The 25,682-nt window shown below is 47.8% G+C and overlaps 2 protein-coding genes across 2 annotated transcripts; both read left to right on the forward strand.

The window, feature by feature from the left end:
* Window positions 1-76: 76 nt before the first annotated feature.
* On the forward strand, window positions 77-19,559 carry PSMD11 (proteasome 26S subunit, non-ATPase 11). Its single transcript, XM_084496138.1, has 14 exons — window positions 77-217; window positions 1,907-2,008; window positions 7,198-7,322; window positions 10,194-10,265; window positions 10,626-10,683; window positions 12,573-12,767; window positions 13,411-13,555; window positions 13,812-13,872; window positions 15,451-15,513; window positions 16,123-16,248; window positions 16,830-16,865; window positions 17,985-18,036; window positions 19,019-19,161; window positions 19,292-19,559. Exons 1-13 carry the CDS (start codon window positions 127-129, stop codon window positions 19,159-19,161), a joined length of 1,269 nt encoding a protein of 422 aa, XP_084352264.1. The 5' UTR covers window positions 77-126; the 3' UTR covers window positions 19,292-19,559.
* A 3,837-nt stretch (window positions 19,560-23,396) lies between these two features.
* On the forward strand, window positions 23,397-24,502 carry CDK5R1 (cyclin dependent kinase 5 regulatory subunit 1). Its single transcript, XM_084496143.1, has one exon. The coding sequence runs from the start codon at window positions 23,479-23,481 to the stop codon at window positions 24,367-24,369; it is 891 nt and encodes a 296-aa protein (XP_084352269.1). The 5' UTR covers window positions 23,397-23,478; the 3' UTR covers window positions 24,370-24,502.
* Window positions 24,503-25,682: the final 1,180 nt, after the last annotated feature.

Here is a 25,682-nt window from a genome sequence, read left to right on the forward strand (position 1 = left end):
CCCCCTCCCTCCCAGGACTACAACTCCCATCGTGCCACGGGGGCGGGAAAGGGGCGGGGGGAGGGGCGTGCCCGCGGGGCGGCCGTTTCCGGGCCCGGCGGCGAGGCGCAGTGAGGGAGCCGTAAGATGGCGGCGGCGGCGGTGCTGGAGTTCCAGCGCGCTCAGTCCCTGCTCTCCACCGACCGCGAGGCCTCCATCGGCATCCTGCACTCCATAGGTGAGGCCGTCGCCCGCCGCCGCCTCCTTCCGCCGGCCCCGGCCGCCCTCCTCCGCTCTCCGCCGCCCGCTGCCGCCGCCTGCTGACTCACCGTGCGGCGCCAGGCCCGGACCCGGCCGCCCCCCCCCCCCTCCCCGCTGCCCGGAGCCCCCCCCGGGCCCGGCGGGAGGAGCGGCGGAGGGGGGGGGGGCGGCCGGCCCCGGGGTGCCACCTGTGGAGCCGGCGGGCGGCGAGGGCCGGGGGGGGTGAGGAGGCCCCCCCGGGGTGCCGCTGCCCGCCGGGTTCGGGGTCGGGGAGCCCCGCCGGGGGCCGTCGGTGCCGTCAGGGCTGTGGGAGCGGCGCCTGTAAACGGGGAAAGTTCGGGGGGGGGCTGGGGCCGGGGCTGGGGCTGTGACCCGGCGGGGAGGTGGCCGGGCCGGGCCGGGAGGGCTCGGGGCAGGGAGCGGGGCTGCGAGGCAGCGAGCCCCTGCTTGGTGTGCCCGCCGCCGTCACCCTCCTGTGCCCGGCGAGTGAATGTCTCCTGGTGCCTGTGTTAGACCGTGGCGGTCGGTGCGCTCCGTGCTCGTCCCCGTCGGTGTTTGTGTGGTTAATTAGTAGGTGGCGTGCTCAGGGCTGTGGCGTGCCTGCAACTTTGTGTCCGGCCAGGCACAGTGGGAAGAGCTCGTGGTGCCTGTGGCTGTGAGTCGGAGCTGTCCAGAGAGTGCTGCCCCGAGACGGCCCTGCTTGAGAGACATTGCTTTGCGTTTGATGCTGCACGTACTGAGTTCTGGGGATGGAAAGCCGTGGTCCCTGCTCTGGGGCAGTGCAGAGGATTTCAGTTCCCTCTGTAGTGCTAGGTGACAGCCCTGTGGCAGCAAAGACTTTAGCTTTATTTGTTCACGTAGAAGCCGAGGTCGTTCACTTGTGCAGGTGATGCTGGAGGTGAAAGTTTACGCTGCAGCAGATCGCAGAGTAATGTTGTGAGTGAGGTGTATCGTTTTGTGGATAAATTATATGAAACTGATGCTGTGCAAACAGAGGCTTGGTGTTGCTGTATCACAGTTGACCCTTTTGTGTACCTCAGAGCCACAGTTACTCACGTTGGTACACAGCGTTGTTCGGTTTATCAGGATTTCGTGTGGGAGGGAACATTGACTCTTGCAGTGGGTGTTAAAAGCAGCGATGGTAGCACCTCCTTGCTACTGAGCAAAGAGGGCATATGCACTCCGTGGATCCAAAGTTGTTGTTGTGCCGCGTTTTGAGCAAGGGATCCTCGCAACTTGACGCACGAAGCGGCAGCATCGTAAATCCCGATACCAGAATACCCAGTTGGAAATCCTATAAATTTCTTTTATTTAGTTTTATGGCTCCAGTGGGAAGAAAGTCTGTTGTGTGGTGGTGTTCTTTTGAAATGAAACTTCAACAGCTGGACGAGCTTAGTGAGACTACTTCAAAACTTAGGCAATATTCAAATTGGAGAAAGCAGTCATATCTATCAGTTGGACTAATGTCTTCGTGAAGTATAGATCAACTGCTGCTTGTAAGCGCTGCATGTAAGCGTTCACGTAATCTGCTTTCCAGATCTTGTAGCCCAGGCTGAATTTGCCTGTTATAACAGTTACTTTCTTGGTGCCTTTCCAAGAGAAGGCTGGCAATGATTATCTTCTAACTGAAACAGCGTTAAAGGTAACTTTTCTGCTTTTTTTCTAGTGAAACGTGATGTCCAGGAAAATGATGAAGAAGCGGTGCAAGTCAAAGAGCAGAGCATCCTGGAACTGGGATCGCTGTTGGCCAAGACTGGGCAGGCAGAAGGTGAGCCTGAAATAAGTAACTGAGGTATCGGGTGAGAGGTACGTATGTGGAAACGAACGCAGTCCATGCAGGTAATGGGATAGAAGTAAAAGCAAATTTAGGCAGGAGATGTTATGTGTGGTGAGAGGACAGAAACTTAATAAGTAGATAAACAGCATAAAATATTAATCTCATGCTTCAAGGCCCAGTGTTCCAAAAGATTGCTGATACATTGGAAAGTTTAGTTTATGACCTTTTGGCATGAGGCAGCTTAAGTATCTAAAGTTTTGTTCCGTTGTCATGTATGCAGCGAGAAGTTTCTCTGGATTTGTTTTTAAACATCTCAGATCCTTGTTTCAAATTGGAAATACTATCCAAAAAACTCCTTTCTCAGCAGCAGCTTCTTTCTCAATTGATTTATTTGCTGAAACATTACATCAGAAAATGCTTGGCCAGCTCTGCACAAGAGCAAGACTTGACAGTCATCCTGTTGTGACCGTGTGAAAGGACAGAAATGGAGAAAAGTTCTCTGTTCAGTGATTTTTGAGTAAGACCTCTTCGTGTCTTCTGTGTCCTGGAAAGCTTAAGGCGGTGTCTGTGCTACTTGGTATTCAGTGGTGTTATTTTTTTCTTTTGCTGAGGAATGGTCTTCCCTTTCTGGAGCATCTTTCACCTTGAGTGTTTCAGGAGCTGATACATCACATCTGTACAAAGAGCGTTCTGTCTACAGCAAACAGTTGGCCATGGTATAGCCCTGCACTGTTCTAAGTATGCCTGACAATAAATCAGAACTTGAAGTGAAGCATGCATGCTTTTAACAAACTGAAACTGGTTAGGGAAAATGGGCCAGCAGAACCTTTAACCAAACTGAAATTCAGCTGGGACGCCAAACCTAGTGTTGGAGTAGTTCACAGAAAGCAGTATAAGGTCTTGGATATCAGCTGGTCAAAGATTGCAGCTTTGTGTTTGTTCTGAAACTCATGCTGTGTGCTACTCTCCAGTCTTTGTAAACGTGTATTTTGACTTGGTCATTTAGCTGGTCAACCCATGCCTGTATGTGTTGGAGCCTTCTGGACACTGATCCTGTGTGATTTGCAATTGAACAGCGCTTGGGACAACGTAGCTGACTTGTGCTTAGAGCTGGAAGCAAAGGTGCTGTGTGTCTCACCTGGCTGTAGCTGTCCGCGTCTGATTTCCTAGTTTGGGCTGTCTGCTGTCTGTACAGTCAGTGGAGGAGAGAGAGGCTGTTCCAGCACATGATTAACCTCATCCTGCAGTAAGAACGTAGAATAGGAGAAATGCTGTAGAAGTGCCCATTCCTCTCACTGGATAGTACAGGACCTCGGGTTGCTCAGCTCGGGTGCAGGTGTCCATGCTGTACAGGCGTCCTGTGCACTCTGATGGTTGCTTCTGTAAAGGTAACAAGGTGTTGAGGCACGGCTCTGTTCCTACTCCAAGGGAGGAAATCACCAAAAGAGCATTTCCAGGTAAAAGATCTGATGTACTGCTGGTTTGCGGAAGCCTGAGAAAAGTTCTCTTAGGTGCCTGATGGCCTCCTTCAGGCCGGATTTGGGATATTTTTGAGTTGAAGTTTGAGTTTTACAGAAGTATGAAGAACTTCATTCCATCCTTAGGGGATGGATAGCTAAAAGATTTCTAAGGGGAAGGCTAAATAATTGAAAGTGACAATGTTAATCAAAACCTTTTTTATTTTTTCAGAAGGAAATGGAGTTGGCACCATTAAGAAGCCAGTTGTGTATACGTAGATCAGTGTGAGATCACCATGTGTGCTTTCTGGAGTTTTGTAAAGCTGAGGGACAAAGAAAGGGGGTGGTACAACAGTGTAGAAGTATGCTAGACCTGTGGGAAAGACACTGGCACCTTCCCTTCCTGTCTGCTTCCTGGGGTGCAGTATGCTGGTAGGAGAGACAGGCAGGCAGGGTCAGCAACACCTTCCCCAGGTACAGCTGTTAGCAAGGATGCTGGCGACAAGCAGGCTCAGATCTTTATGTTGAGCAGGAGTGAATCTGGTGCTGCCTAGCCTAACAAGGACATTTTTGAGAATGCAGTTTCTGGTAGGAATAAATTAGATCTCATTGTGAATCTCGCTGCCTACGTTTTAGTTTTAGCTGGTGGAATTTATTGATGGGTTCTAGATATAGCTCAGTGGCTACTTCCAAGTGATAACCAGGAATTGGACTTGATGATCCTTATGGATCCCTTCCAACTTGTGATATTCTATGAACTTCCAGAGGTGAAAGGCTCTGTGAGTTGCAGCCTGTGGAAAAAAATCAGCAGTTTGGTTGGTAGGGTTAGGAAATTGTAACTGCCCTGCCACTGTCTGGCTGAGAGCGTAAAGCAAATCTGTAGTTTTTAGAGGACTAAAACTCTGGTGAACTACGGCCTTTTTGTTGTTGTTTTTAAAAAAAACAACAATTTACCCCCTTTATCTGCTTGATAGATAATGAGGATTCATCTGGAGGATTAATCACTTTTAAACAGGTCTAGATTTTATAGCATTGCTTAAAACTGTGGGATTGGAATAACTCTCAGATCAGGAATTCAGGTGCATGGCATATTAGCTTGTGGAAGCACTTTCTCTGAGGCTGAATATCAAAATTCATTTTCCAGGGCTGCTGCTCATCAATCTCTAGAGCTGTCAATCACACCCCTTTTACCAACTATTGCGTTCATTTAAAAAAAAAAAAAAAAAAAAGGCACCCTAAAAATAGTTGACAGTTGCATTGATGGGAAAGAGAAATTTCAGTGGGAACTTTCAGCTTGCATGCCTGAACGTGGTCTGCAAAATGTATGGCTTTCCTAGCTGTTGACTTAGAATCTGTTGTCTAGTGAATTCCCAAGCAGCTGTTGAGCAAGTCAATAGGAAGGTAGGTACTGCAGTGTATTTCATGTGGTTTGCCTTTCTTTTCTTCTGAAGTTCCTTTCCTTTGCAAAAGCGTGTTCAGCACTAAAACAAACATAATTCCATTGGTCCTGAGAAGCTGGTGTAAGGCAGCAGTGCGCAGTGTGGGGAGCGGTGCCTCGCGTTAGCTGAGAGTTGATGGACCTTGGAGGGAGCCTGGCTGCTGTGATGAGGAAGACTGAAAAGTTCTTAGTTCTGGAGCTATCAGATAAGGACGCAGTATTGTGACTGGTTCAGTGCTGTGTTTTTCAGTGCTCGTGTTAGTTGCACTGGGGAAGAACACAAGAACCTGCTCCTAGGCAACTCCAGCTCTGGTGCTGCTCCTCTCCCAAGCCCCGCAGGCTGATCAGGAGCCCACCTCTCCCAGCTCACAGCAAGAGAAGGGATGTTTGGGAGTAGCTTGATGTATTTAATGTGCTATGACATTGGGAGATGCTGCCTGTTGCTGTCATGGCAGTTTGTTCACTGTTAGGTGAAACAGTTGGTGAAGAACATTTAACTTTTCTTTAACTTAAAATGATTAGGGTTTACACATCTGAGTGGTATTGCAGGTTGAATGGTTTGCAGTGTAACGTGTGTCCTCAGGGTGGTTAAAATTACAGCCTGTCATGGGGCAGTAGGTAGAGTGCTCCTTGTTGAATAAAAGCTGAGTGCTGATTAAAACTATCTGTCAGTGGGGCTTAATCTTACTGAAGTAGCAGCACCTTGGTTCTAGAAAAACCTGCCCATTTATTTTTAAACATAGAGAAAGTAAAAATTTTTTATGAAATCTTAGATGTGGCAGTCAGTGTTTTTTATTGTTTGCTTGTTTTACAAAAAGTGAGTGATTCATTATAGAAAAGGTCACGATTTCTTATACTGCTGTTTGGAAAATAAGGCTCCTGTGAGAATTGGTGCAGGAATTATAAGTTTCATTTGTTTTAAAACTGCACTTCCAGGTGTGTAAAAATGTCAGTGCATCCCCGTGAGCAACTGGGATGGAACACTGAGTTCCATCTCTTAACAGGGTAAGAAATGCAATTTTATTAGGTTTGATTAACCTTTTAAATAGTTCGGAAAAAACAAAACAAAACAAAACAAAACAAAAAAAAACATTAGACTATAAGAACATCTCAGTAATTCTTTTTCATTAATGCTAAGTGAAATATGAACACCTTGTTTTCAGCTGTTTTTATTAGAATCTTTCAAAACCGAAATTCTGTTGAGGTTCCTCTAATGGCCTAGTTGAAGTAAAATTATGCTAGTCTAGTTTTGATTCTGATACCAATTTGGTATAGGGTATATTGAGGGTTTCTGATACATTTATTACGAGTTCTGTTTGTTTGTTTGTTTTGCTATGAAATCTTGTAAAGAATCAGTCTTGATGTCTGGGTGAGACTTGAAATTATAGGCTGTGATTCCAGCACACAGCCCCACAACTTCGTGAGTCAGCACTGAACCATGCACTGGCACGGTGCTGCGCTGCTGCAAGTGTCATCTTCCATGTAAATGTAAATAGTCATCAGTCTGACCTGTCACGACGGGCCGCGTGGTGTTTATCACAGGAGGAGACTTCTGGCTTGCACTGTGCAATTCCGACATCTAACTCCCTTCTGCTTTGCGGAGTGCTGGGTCCTGAAACTGCTGTGAAACTGCCTGCCACTTCCCTTTGCACTCTAGGAATGATGTTTTCAGTGTATTTCACCATAAAGAAAGACTTTTCCTTTCTTAGCTTGAGACTAGCTCTGTAAGTATATGCTGGACTGGAGACTAGGTTAGGTTAACAGAAACCTAGTTAAGCCAGCTGAGATCTAATTAGGTAATGTGGGTAGTCAAAGTGTTAAATGTCCTTTTTTCAGCAGTGGAGTGTATCTGACTTGCTAGGGTTCTCTAAGTATGGTAGAGGAAAACTTCAAACTGTGAGTCAATAAAAACATACTTAAACTATAAACTCCATTGCCCATTTTATAGAAAAATCTCAAAGCATTTAACAGGCGCTTACATTTTTAAAGTGTGCCTGAGGCACCTACAAATGGTGTTATAATTGGGCGAACTGAAGTAACGGGAAACGTATGCTGTGTGGGTAAGACCAGAACCCAGCGGTCACCCTTGCCAGTCCCCTTGTTTACTGCGGGGCATTCTTTCAGGTGACGTTTATCGCTCTTTTCCTGTAAGTGATGTTGAGAGACTGCTATAAAGCTCTTGGTATAATAAGTACTGCTGTGTATAGGCATGTCAAGTACTCCAACTGCAGTGTAACTTTTGGTTCTGTGGTTGTATTTCATGACATGTTTTTTCCTGTTCGCAGAGCTGGGAGGACTTCTGAAGTATGTCCGACCCTTCTTGAACTCCATCAGCAAAGCAAAGGCAGCCCGCCTAGTCCGATCCCTGCTTGATTTGTTCCTTGATATGGAGGCAGCAACGGGACAGGAGGTGAGATTTAAATTTCAGCAATAATCTGTTCATCAAAAGCCTTCAGCATCGTTACCTGACCTACTTTATTTCACACTGAAGAATTATTCATGTCAGGAAACGTTCATTGAATGCATTCGGATATATTCTATTAATAAAACATCAGATAATTCAGTTCACTCATAACCTTGCTTGTCTGCAAGCCTCGTCTTGGTGGTGGGGTCTAGGAGTAACTCTCACCCTGAGAAATTTTCAAAAATTTGTGTTGTTTTTATTAGGTGTAAACCTAATTTCAGCACTAGTAATATTCTGTAATGTGATTAGTGTTCGGGATGTGAGAGGTGAGATGTGCTATACAGGTCCCAGGGAGCTCAGTCTAGTGGAAAACTGGGGCAGTGTGTGATGGCACAGAGCTAGAGAAGTGAGCGTTCAAAGTCTGTTCATGAGTAGGTGGGATTGGAAAATTGCATTACTTAGCGTCTTTCAGCTGGAGACATGAAGTTGCATTGTATGGGGACACAACGTGGTGGTTGTTTCATTCTACAGAGAGCTTTTGAGGTGTAGGAGTTACTCCTGAAGTGGAAGTGGAAAGCCTTTTGGAGTGACCAAGCATAAGCTACTTCCAGTGAATGAACTTTTCTCCTAGGAAACCCGTGGAGTGTAAACTAGGCCACAGTTAGGATTTACTCCATTCTGTTTAGTTCCCTGGAATTTGGTTATTTCTTTTCTGTTGTCCATGTGACTTGTTGGTTGGAGGGAATAGGAGAAGGACAGGAGCGATGTGTAAATGAGGAGGGGCCACTTACAAGTGGTGTTAACCTGCAGTACTATAGGCTGTACTGTGGCTGACCCACCAGAGCAGGTAGATGGAAAGGGAGCTAGAAAGGAGGTGAGCAGTGTGTTAAGAACACAGCCCACACACCACTGTGCATGCAGTGACTGACGGGTTACAGTCTTGAAGAGGATATGTCACATTAAGAGGTAGATGGCATTCTTCTAACCATGTTGTCACAGAAGTATCATCCTGGAGTTCAGGTAACACAGCAAACGTTCTTCATAAGCTGCTCAGTTCTTTTGGCTTGCTTCCCCCTAAAGGGGAAGCAGTGTAGGATGTGCAGGTAAGGAGGGAACCCATTAATGGCTTGGGGAAAAATGAGTGGCTTCAGACTTCTTTCTGAAGATAATTTGAGGTAAATGATATTTGAATGCAGTCCCAAAAGGTGGCATTTTATGAGAGGAGAAGAACTTGGAGTCATAAAGTTGGAGACAGCTGTCCAAAACAGTCCCTTTCACACACATTCAGAAGCCAAACCCAAAACCTTAAGGAATTGTAACACCAAACCTGTGAGGTTCTTGTTGTGGTACTCCTGAATATGTTTAATACCTTAGAAATGTTCGGAGGGATATTTGCTTCCCCAGTGTAAAGCATGTTAAGAAGACTCCCAAGAGTCCAGTAAAGAAATGAAATTAGAGACTTCTACTCCTAATGCTCAAGCTATCACTGTGCAATAAATTGCAATTTCATAATGGCTTTTCATAAGCTGTCCTCATTTAATAAGAAGTGATGAGGAGCTGACAAGTCCTGCAGTGTAGTACAGCTACAGAGCTGCTCCAGAAAGAACTGTGATCCAGAGACTTTGGAAAAAGGCATTTCTGAACCTAGCACTGCAATATTAATTGTTATGTATAACAACCCAGTACTACATTGGCACCCTCTTCTAGTTAGGGCAGAAAGAAAGTGCTTTATCCATTGCAGGAATTTCATCAATCTTAAAAAAGAAGAAGCCAGTAGGTTGCTTTGAAGCAATAGATGACATCCAGTGTCACTTACTGACTGATTCCTGGTACCTAACTTGTTTGTAAACAGTGGAGACCAGGCATCTCTGCTGCTTTATACTACTGAAGGACACCCATGGTCTGACATATTTAAGCCCTAAAATGCATATACTTCATTTTCCTCTTTATTTGTAGAGCAATTGAAAATACAGTTCTCTTTGTTGCCAAATGAAATAGTGCAAAACACAACTGGAAGAGACCTCAAAGCCTTTTAGGCTATTCCTTGCTTAAGGAAGAATCAGTTCTCATGTACCCAGATGTTGTTTCAAACAAACCCCCAGATGTTTAAGAAATACTCCCAGGATTTCAGCAGCAATTCTAACTGGTGCAACTTGGGAAGCCAAATCTGTATTTTCATATTCCAGTGTGGGAGGGTTGTCCCTGGTGGTCAGAAAAAAATTACTGGAAGGTGAAATGCATTAGAAAAGCCATGAAAGAAGATGGTCTGCTTTTTGTTTGTTTGTTACAATTAAAGCTTAGACTGAACCTTTGTTTGCCTTCTGAATTTTACTTTCTCTTGCAGTACTGTTGTAAGTTGTATAATACAGTGAACAGAATTGCAAGGTGAAGGAAGTTAGTCTAGCAAGTAGAATATTTTCATATTCTAAGTAAACTCTAGCTATTCTACCTCATTTTGTGTAACATTTCTGAGAGTTTAAATTCTGCTGCTAACACAATGCGGCCTGAGGCTGAAGAATATTGTGTGTGGTAACCAGCGAGTACTTGTTTAATAGAGGAGCTTAGCATTGTGCTACTACTACACCTTACGTGGGTAATACTGAAGGCATGGTTCATTGAGACACTTGGGGTAGGCATTAATGATGAAGGCTGTTACCTAATCTCCAGGTTCATTTTAAAATAAAGCTATTTTGAGATTCAGCAATGCTGCTCTTCAGACTGGATGATTGACTTCCTTACTTACTTCCTTAACCTATGTTGTGGAGATTTAGGCTGTGTTGTATTTTTGTGTTACTTTGTAGGAAATGATTGAACCATACTGCTGTTTTAAAGAGGGGCAGCAGAAGGCTTTACAAATTTCTTTCTGCTCCCTTTAAGGTTGACCTGTGTTTAGAGTGTATTGAATGGGCCAAATCAGAGAAGAGGACTTTTCTACGCCAGGCTCTGGAGGTATGTTACATTGTGTTTTCCAGACGTGTATAATAGCATTTTCCCTTTATCAGATTTAATAACAGTAAAAGAGAAATTCTAGTGTGTTGTCCAGATATTTGTATGTGCCGTAGAAGGCCAGTAGTGATTATACTGAATGCTAGTGACTCTTCTTGATATTTGAGTAGACAGACCCACTGTATTTAGTTCTACCATTTGGACAACTGGCTAGATCTTGCAGAATTGGATCATGTGATGTAGTGGATACAAACTAAGCTAGTGAATTTTGTGCAGATAAGAATATAAAGCTTAATTTTACCAAATAAACCTGTACTACCTTTCTCTGGCTTTCCTCACAGCAGTTCCTTTTCTGTTCTCCAGGCGAGGCTTGTCTCTCTGTACTTCGATACCAAGAGGTACCAAGAAGCACTGCAGCTAGGTGAGTCTCCCACTAGGTGGCAGTGGTAGTTCTCTGCTTTGAAATTAGTCTAGAGGCTGTCAAGCGAAAGGACCAATTACGTCATGTTCTTTGATAAGTTTTGTAGGAATCAGGTATTAATTTCCTCAGTGCTGTACCAGGTCTGCCATTTTTCACTATAGTGTGGCAATAAAAGCTTCTAGAGACCTCTTCATTCACATCATGTGTTCATTTCAAATAATTCTGGAAGCAAAGGGGAATTGTATCCAGTTGAAGCCATCAGGTTTGTCTCCTTCTGTAACACATGTAGTATAGTGCTGTGGTCAGAAAATGGCTTTCTTTGGCTCACTCAAAAGCTGCCTCAGTAAAAATAGTAGTAATGCCAGGAAATGGCAAACCTCTGAGGATGCAATTACACAAGCGCTTGTGAAGTAGTGTAAAGGCTTTAAGAATTTGCTTCTACACCACCTGAGATATGGTAATTAACCATGTGAACTCTCCTGCTCTGCTGCAAAGCAGAGTAAAGCAGGTCATCTTACACAGCCCAGCTCCCTTTGGTGCTTTACAAATGCTCATTCTGCAAATGACTGCAGTGATGGGAGAAGAGGTTTAAGCTGGCTAAAGGGTATTTGTACAGAGCGCTCTACCAGCTCAGTGTGTGGGTATGAGCAGGGATGAGAGATGACTGCCCTGACGTGAAAGTGCTCACCTGGGCAGTGGTGATGCTTCACTGGGGACCCATAAGTTCTTAAGCAGCGTGGCAGCAAGCGCATGTGTCATGTCCAGAGTCACCTGGGTGGCTTGTGTCCGAGCAGAATATAAAGCTATCATAAGTGCTCTGATACATGGAATTCAATATCAAGTTAGAATTAGTTTGCGTGCAGATGTGTAATGACCTCAGGTTTAAGCTCATTAGAGTTCCCACACCAAAGCTATGCTTAATTAACTTAATCACTTGAGTGATGGTGGTACAGCTTATGGAGTTGAGAAGGCCTTTATGTATAGGGCATCCTCTCTGAATACTCTATCAAGATACCAGTGTTTTGGGCTAGCATTGCTTTGTGGCTGGCCAAGAAGACACGATTATGTCTGCAGCAGAGGGGAGTAGACGCAAGGAAGAGTATTTCTACATCGCATTTCTAGAGAGGCACTGTTCTTTTCCAACTTGCTGTATGGTTTAAGCTATGTTTTTCAGCTTGTAAGTGCAGCAAATGAGGATAAAGTTCATGTCTGCTTGCCCTAAATTGGCTCTTTGGTTTGTAGGGGGAGAAGAAATGGGGAAACTTTCCTCTAAGGTTGGTTCTTGCTGTCCTCACAAGGCTTTAATGTGATAGTTTATCTAGGTGTTTCTTAGGCTACCCGTTCCTACCTCCTTAATTTGATCTGTAGCTGTTTTGTGCTTAAAACATTCCTTCCTTATCCCGTATTTTTAGGATTTGCTTGAAAATCCCCAGGTCACCCTAGGGGAATGATGCAGGAACGGGCAGTACTTCTGGTTTGATTGGAGCTCTGAATGTGAGTGGTAAATGATACTGTCACCTGGGGAAGGTGTAACAGAGTGACAATTTGAACTACACAACACATCCTTGACTTTCTGTTGAGTGTCTGCTGCCGGTGATAAGGTGACAGAGGCACCCGTCCACATACACAGCTATTCTCACTGCCTTCCTCTACCTCTAGCACAGAACTGGTTCATTCTTCTCCAACTCTGGATTGATGCTCAACTGCTATTATTTCCTTTCCTTTGTTTCTTCTTGGAAGAACAGGTTGTGTAAGCCTAACCTGCCTTCCTCAACGCCAGTACTGCCTATGGGGGAGGAAGGGTGTCATCTGGAGGGAGCTGGTTTGTGTAGTCACTGGTAACAGATGTGGAACAACTTACAAAGGTTCTTGTTCTTCCCCACTGCTAGGCTCCCAGCTTCTTCGGGAATTGAAAAAGATGGATGACAAAGCATTGCTGGTAGAAGTGCAGCTGTTAGAAAGCAAGACTTACCATGCCCTGAGCAATCTGCCAAAAGCAAGAGCAGCTTTAACCTCTGCACGGACTACAGCCAACGCAATCTACTGTCCACCTAAACTGCAAGCAGCATTAGACATGCAGTCAGGTAAAGCCCTTCAGGAGAAGGGGAGAGTCTGGGACTTGTCATGAAGGAACAGTTGACTGATACTTGCTCTTTCCTGAGTGAATCATAGAATGGGACCTCAAGATACTCGGTAGTCTGCCCAGCTGCCTCAAGGCAGGGTTAGCTATAATCACATTATTCCTGACATATGTTTATTCATCCTGTTCTTGAAGCTTCCAGTGGTGGAGGGTCCATAAATGCCTTAGGCAGTACAGCATTACACCTTGTTAATGTAAGTGTAACATTATTCCTGGTCACATTTGCAGGCACTTACCTGAAGTGCCCCAGACTTGTCTGTTGTAACTAAAACTCCATTGTCTATCAACAATGTCTGGAAAATCAGATAAACAATGGGGGCAAGTGAAAGTCCCAACGGAAACAATAAGGGGTGTTGACCATATTTAGCTATATCCACAACTTTGGTGGTTCTTTTTGGGTTCGCTACCCACTGTCCTCAAGAGAGGACATGGATGTTCCTACAGAAATGAGATAAATGGCAGCACAGAAGGGAAAGCTTCCTTTTCCTGAAGTGCCAGATGAAGTACTGGGCAAGCAAATCATTCTGTCTTCTTCCAGTTACGTTTAGAATTAACCCTGATGCTTGCCTGTTTGTTCCTCTCAACAGGTATTATCCACGCAGCAGAAGAGAAGGACTGGAAAACAGCCTATTCGTATTTTTATGAGGCGTTTGAGGGATATGATTCAATTGACAACCCAAAAGCCATCACTGCACTGAAATACATGTTGCTGTGCAAAATTATGCTTAACATGTACGTGGCAAATGGTTCTGCAAAGAATGCTTCCTACATTTAAATGGGAAAGGCTTTTTGTATATAAGACTACGGTAATGAAAGAACTAAATCAGACAGACTCTGCTGTTTGTCTTTGTTTATGATCTATTCACTGGTCTGATATAACATTATTTGAGCTTTAGTAACTTGTTATGAATTAGAAACTTGGCACATGGAAATTTAAGCTGGCCATGTTGTTGAATAGATACTCTCTTCCCTTCCTTCCCCTCTCTAGCCCAGAAGATGTGCAGGCATTAGTGAGTGGAAAGCTTGCTCTGCGGTATGCGGGAAGACAGGTAGAGAAACTTAATCCTTTCTATCTTCCTATTATCTCTGAGAATATTGTGTTACTGTGTAAGATCTTTTCATACCAAAATATCCTACACTTCTGAGTATCCTGAATAAGATCCAGAACTGATTAAATTATCATAAATCAATTGACTTCAAAAGGAACACAGTGATTTTTACCACCTGAAAATCTGACCCTCTCACTTCATTTTCTCTGTTTTTCTCATCCCTGTTTTCTTCGTGAACTTCTAAATGCCTGGTGATGTACGGTACTCATCTGAACCTTCATCAGCTGCTGCAGCCATGAATCTGATGCATTTAAATACAAGTTGGTCGTTGGTTTTACTTGTGTTGTAGCAAGTCAAAACAATCCATTCACAGCAGTGAGGCTGAGAAGCTTGAGACCTAGATGACTGTAAGGTGGAAGGCAGGCAGCTGGGGAGTTGTTAAATCAACTGTTTATTCTAAAGTCAACTTGCCAGCCTGTGAATGCCACCCCCGGATTAAATCCAGGGATGCTTATGTTAAGCAGAGGGCCAAGAGCCAGGCGTGCCAGGGTCTGATGCCCTCAGTGGCTTTGGTCTGCCAGCTATTTGCTTTGACGCAGGAGCTAATACCCACCTACCTCACAAAGGATTGGGGAAGCTATTTAGTAGAGGAGGATGAGGTCAGTGAGCATAGGTGCATAATAGAAAGGAGTCGGAAGTAGGGATATCCCTGCATTATCCCTGCTGGATCACAGAGGGCAGCTGTGGCCATGCTTCATCCTCTTCTCCCTGGTGACAGCTGAGTTGGAGGTTTCTTTTCAGAGCACCGAGGGCTCTTCTCCATGGAGGAAATTTCAGCTGTTCCCTGCACCGTTCTCTTGAGACAACAGTGACCACAAGCTTGTGCAGCAGCTGTGGAAACTGAGCTTAGGGAGCAGAGGGAAAGTGGACAGACAGCCTTGGGGGCAATTCACTGGGAGAGATGATAACAGAAGTGTGGGCCTTGTGTACCGCAGTCACTGGGCTGACCTGTTTCTAGTGCGCTTGTGTCTCTCACCACTTAGAAGCTATTGTTCCAGTGGGGTTACTATCCTATTTAATATCAGTATGGTAGTTTGGTTGTGGCTGAGTCTTTTGCTTTGTTACAGCAACTGCTGGGTAGACAAGAAACAGTTTTCCAATGCTGTTGGTGATAGGGGGTTGGTAGCAGAGGCAATGCTGAAGGGGAGAAACACATCTTAAGGGCTGAAAATGGCCCTGTTTGTTAAGCAAGTGTGCGGTTTCCTTAACAATTGTATCAACGTTGCTCCCAACCTGCAACCTGATAGGACCTGCAGCTGGTATTCTCAAACCTTGCAAAACTTGAGTTCTTTGCTGCCATGAAGCTGATTTCATGCTGTGTCCTGCAGCTGTTCTGCAAACTCTCCTTTTTAGCAGCTGTTCTTTTCCTACATGGAAGTAAAACTGACATGGCTTTGTAGCAAAAGGAACATTCCTTTTTGCTTCTTAAGCACGTCCTCGGTATGCTGCACAGTTGACATAATAGCACTGAGAGGGGAATTTGGAAAAATAACCTTCTCTCATTTTCTTTCTTTGCAGACAGAAGCATTAAAATGTGTGGCACAGGCCAGTAAGAACCGGTCGCTGGCAGATTTTGAAAAGGTGAGTCAGGAGAAAGAAAATGGGAAATGGCTAGCCAAAGCATTCAGAAATACCTGAGTGGAAAGTTGTAGGAGCTGCTACTTCCCACAGCAGGAAGCTGTAACAACAAATGTTTGTAGAAAGCAAATACTCAGTAATACTCAACTGGTTTATTTCTTGCAGCATGGGGAGTAGTAGTCTGCTTGAAACTAGATTTTTCTGGTTTTGAAGAGCCAACTCAGAACCAGTTTCCAGTAGTTCTGATGATGTTCACTGGGATGCGCACATTCCTAAAAGTTTTCCTGGGTGTTCAGCAAGAATATTACAAAGAGAAAGGGGGGGGATTCCTACGCCAGGGAATAATCCTATCATGCTGATTCCTGAGTGTCAACCAGAGATTTTCTGGCTTGCTAAGCTCCAGTGGTGTAAAGATGAAAGATGCTTGCTGCAAGGTGCTTGAAAGACTGTTAGGCTGTGGTGATCTCCTGGCCTTCCAGCTAAGTTACAGGATTAGATTAGCCACTGATACTGTACTGGGCAGGGAGGGGAGGCTATTTTATACTCAGGGGACGTGGAGGACAGGAGGCCTGTCGCTACCTGAGTGATCCGTTTCCACTGTGTCTTCTTCAGGCTCTGACAGACTATAAGGTGGAGCTCAGGGACGACCCCATCATAAACACTCATTTGGCTAAACTCTATGATAACTTATTGGAACAGAACCTGATCAGAGTCATCGAACCCTTCTCCCGAGTACAGGTAAGTGTTTCCATCAAGCAAAGCAAAATACTAGCACCTCTGTTCCCTTCTGTTGGCGTGTAACTGGATGAACGACTTGTTTCCATGCAGAATGCTTTTTACTCATTGCTCCTCAGCACATCCACAGCTCAAGGACTCATCAAGTTCAGCTGAAGGATGATGGGGAAAGGTTTGAGGGGAACTTTGGAAACCATATTGCAGAATTGTTGTACTTTCCACCTATTTCATTTATACATGTTGAAATGTGGATGTGCTTTTACCATTGAAGGGAACAGTGTTTGGCTATTAAGGGCTTTTTCAGACTGTGTTAAAGCTGCAGTAATCTTGGAGAAGAAATGAGTTATTTCATGTTTCACAGTGAAGTGGCTCTAGGTGTCTGGCTCATAGCTAGTCAATCTTCACATGCAATCAGATATGAAATCTGAAGGACATGAAGCTGCAAAACAGATAAAAACATTTTAGATTGTAGGTCAGTGCATTTACAGGCCCTTGAACTGTTGTGTAGGTGAGCCCCATACCTCAGTGTTGTGTGTCAAAAGTACAGCTGAAGATTTATTTAACTCTATTAATCTCTTTTATAGATTGAACACATATCCAGCCTTATCAAGCTCTCAAAGGTAAGAACATTACTAGAAATCAGTGACGTGTCTTAAGAGGGTAAGGGAATTGGGGTCAAATGGTGTTTGCCACCAGGAAATAAACAGAGGCTATTAAACCCAACAGGTCAGCTCCATAGCAGTTACCTGCAAATGTCGCTCTTGGGAATTTAATGTGGACAGTTTCCATGGGTTTCATTCCATGTGTTACCATTTACTTTTTATTGGAGACAGATTTTCCTCTGCAGTAGTGATAGCTCATGTCATGATCAGCTCAGTCTTCCCAGTTGAACTGCATTTAATCCTCATGAGCATGCCCAGAGGAATCTGTGTTTAGACCCTTAAGATGTAGGATCCAGCTAATCAGTGATAGAAATTTCATTAGGGATGCGTATGTCACACTGCTCATTGCAATAACTGCTTTAAAGACAATCCCAGCCAGCTTAAATCTTAGGAAAATCCACTGTAGTCTCCAGCCAGTTGCATCCCAAACTGCTTTTGTCCTGTAGTATGACCTTTAAGATCAGAGATCTTAACCGTCCTGAGCTCCAGCCTTCCAGCTTGTTCCATCAGCTGTCTTCCTTTTTCACCCATGCAGGTCTTTTCTGGTCTAGCCCTTGGTGCTTAGTGCATGCTTAGTAATGAGAGTAAAAGCTGGACCGCAGCTGGTTCTTAACTACAGCTGTGTGTCCCCCGTCCAAAGAGTGCAAGAGGAAGAGCCATCTCCTGTGGGGCTGTGCCTTGCTCTGAGCAGGAGATTGTCTCAGTACTGAATGGCTTAGCTGAAGCTTGGCCAATGCTTGACTAAAGATTTGCTGAACCAAGCTAGAATGCTCCTAATGGTAATGCCTGTATGAAGACAGATGGCACCATCTTTAGTGGAACAAAAGGGCAAGACATCTTGGTGCTCTCACCATTAAAAGCTACTGCTTAATTTCCTATGTCATCTAAAGCATATGGTAGTACCAAAGCAGTGTGCAAGGAGAGATTTGTCCTGACATCATGTTCCCTGGTAAAATACCTGCTTTCAAACAGTGCTTGTATCTTCCCAGGGATGTTGAGTGTGGACTGGTATAAATCATATTTCTTTATATAGTTCTATGAGATTTCCATTATTTATTTTTTTTGCTTCAATTTCAGGCTGATGTAGAAAGGAAACTGTCACAAATGATCTTGGACAAGAAATTCCATGGTGAGTCTGCATTCAGTCTTGACTGCCCTGTCACCCATGGCCAGGTCATGTACTAAAGCTTTGGGTAGTCTCCTCTTCATCACCGTGCCTTTGAACTTGTTGGAGTGCTCTGCTCTGCTTCTGACAGCAGGCATGCAAGTTAACAGGCATTGGGAAGAGTACATACCGGTGGATTCTCTGTTACTCTGTTGTCATTAAGGTTATTCTATTGCTCCTTTCTTCTGCCTTGATTAATCCTGAGGGTTAATTTCTCACAAATCAGAAACCACACTTTAGTCCTTGCTTCCTGCAGCTGCATCCAGGGAGAGTTGTGAGATCCACTGGTGGGCTGCGTAGCAAATATGCACTGTTCTGCCTTGAAGCTTACTGGCATACATGTATGTGGTCACCTTTCCCCGCTGATGGTTTGGGTTTGTCTGGGACCACAGGGAGCTGCTTTTCTAATTCACCCTCAGGGAAGAAGCTCTGTTCTTGTTTCTTCCCTGGTGTTGATTTAGAAAGCCCTCGTGCTTTGGCTGAGCAAGATGAATGGGAACTGGCTAAAAGAGGCACATTGCTTAGAGAGAAGCTCAAAAACAGCAGAACTCAGCTGCAGTGTACCCATCTGGCACCTGGAAATAGTTTAATTATAAAATGGCTTCTTTGCCTTGCACCAGTGTCTGTTGTGCTGAGGCGTCCTGCAGGGCACAAGGGCCTTGAGGAGGAAGGTAGCAGTTAGGGAGTGTGCAGTCCTGAGCATCTCCTTGGTGTGATTTTGGGCCCTTCTCTGGGCTGTTTCTTTCTGGGTAAGCTACTACTAATGCAGTCTGGGCAAAATCGGTCAGCTCATCTAACACAGCACATCAGCCCTTCCCCAACCTGGTGCAGCTGACTGAATGTCTGTTGAGTAGATCCCTGAATGCCTGCTGTCTAGAAGATCAGATCTGTCAAACAGTGTGATCCAGCAAGTGTTACAGGGGTAACCGCAGCTTTGTGTCCGCAGGCATCCTTGACCAAGGCGAGGGAGTCCTGATCATCTTCGATGAACCCCCAGTAGACAAAACTTATGAAGCTGCCCTCGAGACTATTCAGAATATGAGTAAAGTAGTGGATTCGCTCTACAACAAAGCCAAGAAGCTAACATAGGTGAGTAGGCGCAGGAGCCAGAGGTCGCAGCTGCTCTGGACCTGCCGCTTCTCCCAGGCCAAGGTGCGTTTGTGTCCTCGAGGCTTGTTTTCTTTCCTCTCGATTGACGTGGCTCTGTTTTCTTTTGCAGAGTTGAATTTGCTAGCTGTCATTTGGAGAGTGTGTGTGACAGGAGAGTGAAACCTTTGGGAAAATGTTAGGAGACTTTTTTTTCTTTGTTCTACTTTTCGCTCGGAAAGTTTTTAAACTTCCTCATCCGGTGCATCTTGTATTCCATACGATGCGTGTTCCAGTTTCCATGTAATCTTTACTGGCCGAACTTTGTATCTGGGGGGGGAAATATTGTTTAAACAAAGAGGGTATTCTAAATAAAAGGAAAAAGGCTTACACTACCTAAACATGTGCTTTCCACTTCCTGAGGGATGTCAGAGTTAAGCAGGGACAAAGTTTTGTTACCGATAGGTGCCCAAAACAGTTAGTTTCATCTCTCCCTCTACTCTGAAACCCGAGACTTACTGATGGTGTATAAGCAGCCAAGTTTATTCCATTTGTACTGAAGCAAAAAACCCGAAATGTACAGACTGCTGGTTTATTTTTAAATCTTAAATAAGGCCTCAGATCCCCTCAAAAGCAGCTCCACAGTGATTTTCCTGAAGGCTTTCGCACCTGAGGAACCTGCTTCAGAATTGTCATTGTGCTGTGCTGGCCCAGACTGACCTCGTGCAGCCAAAAACTGAGAAGCTGCAGCCACTGTCAAGACCATTAGGCCAGTTTCTAATAAAGGGAACAGCGCAGGTTTCCCTGAGAGGCCTGCATTGCATGCTATTGTTTTAAAATAGACTAGATTTTAAATGTTTTAACTCTTCCCCCCACCTGCATTGGTAGGAAGAACAGGTGAGCAGGCGTTCCCCGAGAACTCGCCTCCCCGCAGAGCCGAGCCCTGGCTGGTGTCTGGCAGGGAGGCGAGCCGCTGATCGGGCTGGCGATGTTTACCTCTGCTGTGGAGCGTTTCTTTTCAGCATTTGATGTGAGACAGCTTGGCCCTTGTGGAATGACCTAGCGCAGCTCTTGCTGGGGAGCTTCCTTGTTACTGTTCCCAAGTAATATATGTGGGGGGTGGAGCACAGTGTATTCCAGCATGTTTCATTTTATGGTGAGATTACTAGCTAGGTTTTAATGCCATTTGGGCAGTGTAAGCTTCTGCATCTCTGTCCTGCTAATCTTTATTTTTCCTTTCCCCTCTGTCTCCCTTTCCACGTTTTCTTACAAAATTTATATTTTGTAAAAGGATTCTGTTTTATCAGGAAATATTTTGCCTTCACATTGAATCTTAGACTGGCTGATTTTTCTGCTTTCTGTTCACATTTTAATCTCTCCAACATTTTTTTAAACTTTCCATCTCATCCAGTCAGTCACTGTTTGGGTTTTTGGCACCATCAATATCAAATGTACAAACGGTTCTTGCTAACCAACACCAGGTATATCTGATGTTCAGATGAGTTCCAATAAAATAATTTTTTTTTCAAAATCTGTCTCCTGTCTTCAGCTGTTGAGGCAGATGAAGTGCATGTTTGGTGCAATTGCTCTTTTCGCTTAGGGAAGGGTGGCTTGCAGCACAAGCTGTGCATCTGTCCAGAGCTTATAAAAGCATCTTCAGTGATTTCTGAGACAGAGTGGGACAGGGGACTGTGCTTTAAGCAGCATCACTGAAGTTTTATAGATTGTTACCTGTGCTTACAAGTTTGAGTTTTACCAAATGACGTGATCTTTTTATTACTATTGAGGTGAAAAATCAATTACACGTAACCTCTTACACCTTGAAAATGCTCTGATGCTGTATTATTGGAGAGAGTCAAACTGTGTGTAACAGTGCAGTAGATTTGTGTTAAGGCTAGAGACGATCTCAAGACTTAGTTGAGCTGATACAAAATCCTACTTCTCACGTGTGAAGCTCGTGCCTCCATCCCTGACGCTGCCTGGTTGAATGGATGCAGGTCTGCATCATCCAGGAAAGAAACCTGGCTTCTACATGAAGGCCTCAAGTGCTGGGAAGAGTTGGCAAACCACGGGGTCAGTTGGTTGGCAGAGGGTTCGGACCCACTTTTCCACTGAAGTGCACGATGCCCCAGTGCTGGTGCCTGCTTTGCTTTCCTTGGGTTGCAGCACAGGCTCTCTCTGCCTTGTCTGGGGCCCTCCCAGCTGCCTGCTGGTGGCTGCGATCAGGCTGCCGTTGCCTCTCTCGGGTGAAGGAAGCTGGGCGTCTTCACTTTCTCCCTGTAAAACGTTTTGGAGCCCTTCTTCAGCTCTCACACTTGCACACTTGAGCCGGGGTGCTGGCATGCTGCTTACCCCCCAGGGGCTCGCTGTCAGCTGTGGCCTTGGACCGCGCAGTGTCAGGATGTTCCCCCTGGTCCCACAGCTGACATGCCTCGTGCTGCTGCAGGACTGGTGCTCCTAGGCAGGAAAATGCAAAGGACCTAACTCCTGTTGTTGCCTAAGGCGTGGGGGGAATGTGTTCCTGGATTTCTTGGTAGGTGGTTTTTTTTTTTTGTTTGTTTTTGTTTTTGTTTTTTGAACTATAAATATCTCATAAGGTATTTCCCAAAAGCTGCTCTGGCCAGTTCACTGTAATGCCACTGAAGTGGCGTTTTCCCCTGGGGGTTCTTAGCTGTGGATGTGACTTGCTGATTTAGGTTGCTGATTGTAGGTGAATGAGGGGAAATTCATTCATGGAGCCTGTGTGTGTGCAGTGCTTATGTGCACAAACAAGGTGCTGAGGTGAAGAAAGAGCAGGAAAAGATGGAGATCATGCATGTGTCCTCAGTGAGGGCGGTGTCCAGCTCTGGCCATCATCTCCTAAAGGGTGTGGGAAGACCAAACCAGCAGCTAGTGAGCAGACAGGAGGAGCATGGCAAGGGGTTTGGGGCATGTGGCTGTGGGGCCGCTGTCCTGATGGCATGCTCATCATTCCAGCTCTCCGAGGGAAGCTGGGCTTTACTAGGCATCCGTGCACCTGCCTTCCATGTCCAACCCTACTAAAACTGGGGCCAAATGATCTCAAAGGTTAGACCTCGTTAAACCCTTTTAGCTTAGCCTTCACAGGCTTAACTTAAAAACCAGGCTTTCCCATGAAGGTGTGCTTCATGCTGCAGGGCTTTGGGTTATGTTTTTAACAACCGGGGGCTTTCCTGGTAAGAGCAGTGCCCGTGGGCCTGGCCCTGTGCAGCCCCAATCCCCCTCTGCTCTGCTGCAGGAATCCTCTGCAGCTGGCTGTGGGGATGGGAGGGCAGGAGGCCACCAGGGACCAGCTCCGCATGCAGCAGTGGGGGGACGCGTGGCGTTCCCGGTGCGTGGGGCCAGGCCTATCCTCGTGGATTTCCTCGGTCCTGGGCAGAGGGGGGGTGTGTGGGGCCTGGCTGCAGCACTGTTGCTCTCCGGCCTGGGGCCTCGCTGCGGGTGCAGGTTTTCCAGCCCTGCCCGGCATCCTGAGCTGCTGCACAGGGATCCCAGGTGTGACCCTTGTGCTGCGAGCTGTGGCCGTGGAGCTCCGGGTGTTGGGAAAAACCCGGGGTGCTGGGGAGGGGGCAGCGGGGGGGTCTCAGGGCCTTGCTGCCTGCCCGGGCTCCGCTCGCTCGGCACCGCCCGGGTCCGGCCCCGCCACCGGCAGCAGCAGCGGGGCCTTGACCTCGTTTTTTTTTTCGTGCCTCGGGGCCGGGGGCCGCTCACCCCGTCCCTCCCGGGGCTCCCCCGCTGGCGGCCCCGGGCGGCAGCGCGGTGACAGCGGCTGCGTTGCCCCGGTACCGCCTGCGGGCGTCGCTGCGGGGCCGGCCCCGAGCTGCGCCCGGTGCTGGCGGCGGCGTTACCGGGCGGGGCGCTGGGCGCGGCCCCGGGCCCGCTCCCCCGGGTTCCCCCCCCCCGATCCCGGGGTCCCCCCGGGGCTCCTCCCGCGGCTCCCCCCGTTCTCGTCTCCCCCCCCCCGTGGCCGCACGTGGCGCGGCGGCGCCGAGGGGGCGCGGCGGCGTCGAGGGGGCGCGGCGGCAGCCGGAGGGGCGTGGCCTCGGGCGCGGTGGGCGGAGCCTCCCCGCCCCTTTTCCCGCCGGCGCGGCGGGCGCACGTGGCGGCGCCGGGGCGGGGCGGCGGGGGCGCGCACTGCGCCGGCGGGAGCGCGCGCGGCGGCGGGGCGGGGCGAGGCGCGGCGCTGAGCGGCGGCGGCGGCGGAGCGGGCAGCGAGCGCGGGGCCGCGCCGGGGCCGGGGCCGGGGCCGGGGCCGGGGCCGGGGCCGGGGCGGGCGGCGGGCCCCGCCGGGCGGCCGGCGCCATGGGCACGGTGCTGTCGCTGTCGCCGAGCTACCGGAAGGCCCCGCTGTTCGAGGAGGGGGCGGCCACGGTGGGGCACTACACGGCGGTGCAGAACAGCAAGAACGCGAAGGAGAAGGGCCTGAAGCGGCACTCGCTCATCTCCGTGCTGCCCTGGAAGCGCATCGCCGCCGTCTCGGCCAAGAAGAAGAGCTCCAAGAAGGTGCAGCCCAACGGCGGCTACCAGAGCAACGTCACCCACCTGAACAACGAGAACCTGAAGAAGTCGCTCTCCTGCGCCAACCTCGCCACCTTCGCCCCGCCGCCCCCCGCCGCCGCCGCCGCCGCCGCCCTCGCCTCGGCGCAGAAAGCCCCCGCGGCCGCGCCCGCCGCCGCCGCCACCCCGCGCCGCGTCGTGGTGCAGGCGTCCACCAGCGAGCTGCTGCGCTGCCTGGGCGAGTTCCTGTGCCGCCGCTGCTACCGGCTGAAGCACCTCTCGCCCACCGACCCCGTGCTCTGGCTGCGCTCCGTGGACCGCTCGCTGCTGCTGCAGGGCTGGCAGGACCAGGGCTTCATCACGCCGGCCAACGTGGTCTTCCTCTACATGCTGTGCCGGGACGTCATCTCGGCCGAGGTGGCCAGCGACCACGAACTGCAGGCAGTGCTGCTCACCTGCCTGTACCTCTCCTACTCCTACATGGGCAACGAGATCTCCTACCCGCTCAAGCCCTTCCTGGTGGAGAGCTGTAAGGAGGCCTTCTGGGACCGCTGCCTCTCCATCATCGACCTCATGAGCCCCAAGATGCTGCAGGTCAACGCCGACCCGCACTTCTTCACGCAGGTCTTCGCCGACCTCAAGAAGGAGAGCGGCGCCGAGGAGAAGGGCCGCCTGCTCATCGGCCTCGACCGGTGAGCGCCGCCGCCGCCGCCGCCTCGCCCCCGGGGCTGCCCCCCCCCGACCCCCCTCCGATCCGGGACCGGGGACCCCCCCCGACCCCCTCCCCAGCCCAGCAAAGCGGCGGCGGAGCGGAAACCTCGCCCCTCCCCCCCATCTCCTTCTCCATCATCCCCCTCCCCAATATTCCCGTCCTCCGGGGCTGGCTCAGCTCGGCTGCAGCGAAACCGGGTGGGGAAAAAAAAAAAAAAAAGCAAAAAGAAGGAAAAAAAAAAAGAAAAAAAAAATAGCCCAGAGGCTTGCGGCGGCGGGGGGGGGGGGCGCCCGGGGGGAGCGGGGCAGCCCCGGTCTGGCCCGGCCCCGGCGACAGCGCGGCCGAGACAAAGAGCAGGTAGGGGGGAAAAATGGGATAAAAAAAAAAAACAAAACAAAAAAAATCAAAAAAAAAAAAAGGAAAAAGGGCAAAAAAAGCGACCCCTGCGGGCCCCGCCGGCTGCGGGGGGGCGGCCGCCAGCGGGAGCCCGGCTCCGGTGCGGGAGCTGCGGGCGCGGATGGGATCGGAACGGATCGAAATGGATCGGATCGGAACGGATCGGATCGGATCCGAAAGGAACGGATCGGAACGGAACGAAGCTGTGAAGGGCCGGGCCGGGCCGAGCTGCCCGGCCCCGGGCTGGCCCCCGCCCCTCCCGCCCCGTTATTTATTTTCTTTGAAAAGACTCGGATTTCTGAGTGGGTCTGGGGTAGGGAAATAACTGCTACTGTATCATTACATCAATGTGAAATGTATTGTTCCCATCGTGCACTGATCATGAGTATTGTGTAAGGATCTACTTGAGTGTGCAAGCAAGGAAAGAAATCTACATGCTGCTATATGAATACTTTTAGAACAAAAATACTAACCTACGGGGGAAAAAAAAGGAGAAACCCTTCTTTATTCTTTCATTGTTGCTTTTACAGTGGTATTGCGCATGCAAACAGAAGCATTTTGTGTCTTCAAAAAAAAAAAAGGGAAAAAAAACACAAAAAAATCAAAAGAAAACCTTACAAGAGATGGCTGTAAAAATTACACCCATGCACAAAGACCCGACACCACCCCGATACCGCAGTCTTGAGCCGGTATTCCCTTATCAGGCCTGGGGACTGATAAGTTTTTTCTTTTTTTTTTTTTTTCTTCGTGTGCACAGTTCTAGTTTAGTTCTGGTCCATCAGTCGTTAAACATGCAAGCGAGAGGGAGGAATGACGTGCCATTTCTTTTTCTTTTTCACTTGAAACTCTTCATCGCTGTACATTGGAACCTGCTAATTATACATGTGTACGTATGTTTTTT

Source organism: Aythya ferina (genome assembly GCF_964211825.1).
Source record: "Aythya ferina genome assembly, chromosome: 23".
Taxonomy (NCBI): domain Eukaryota; kingdom Metazoa; phylum Chordata; class Aves; order Anseriformes; family Anatidae; genus Aythya; species Aythya ferina.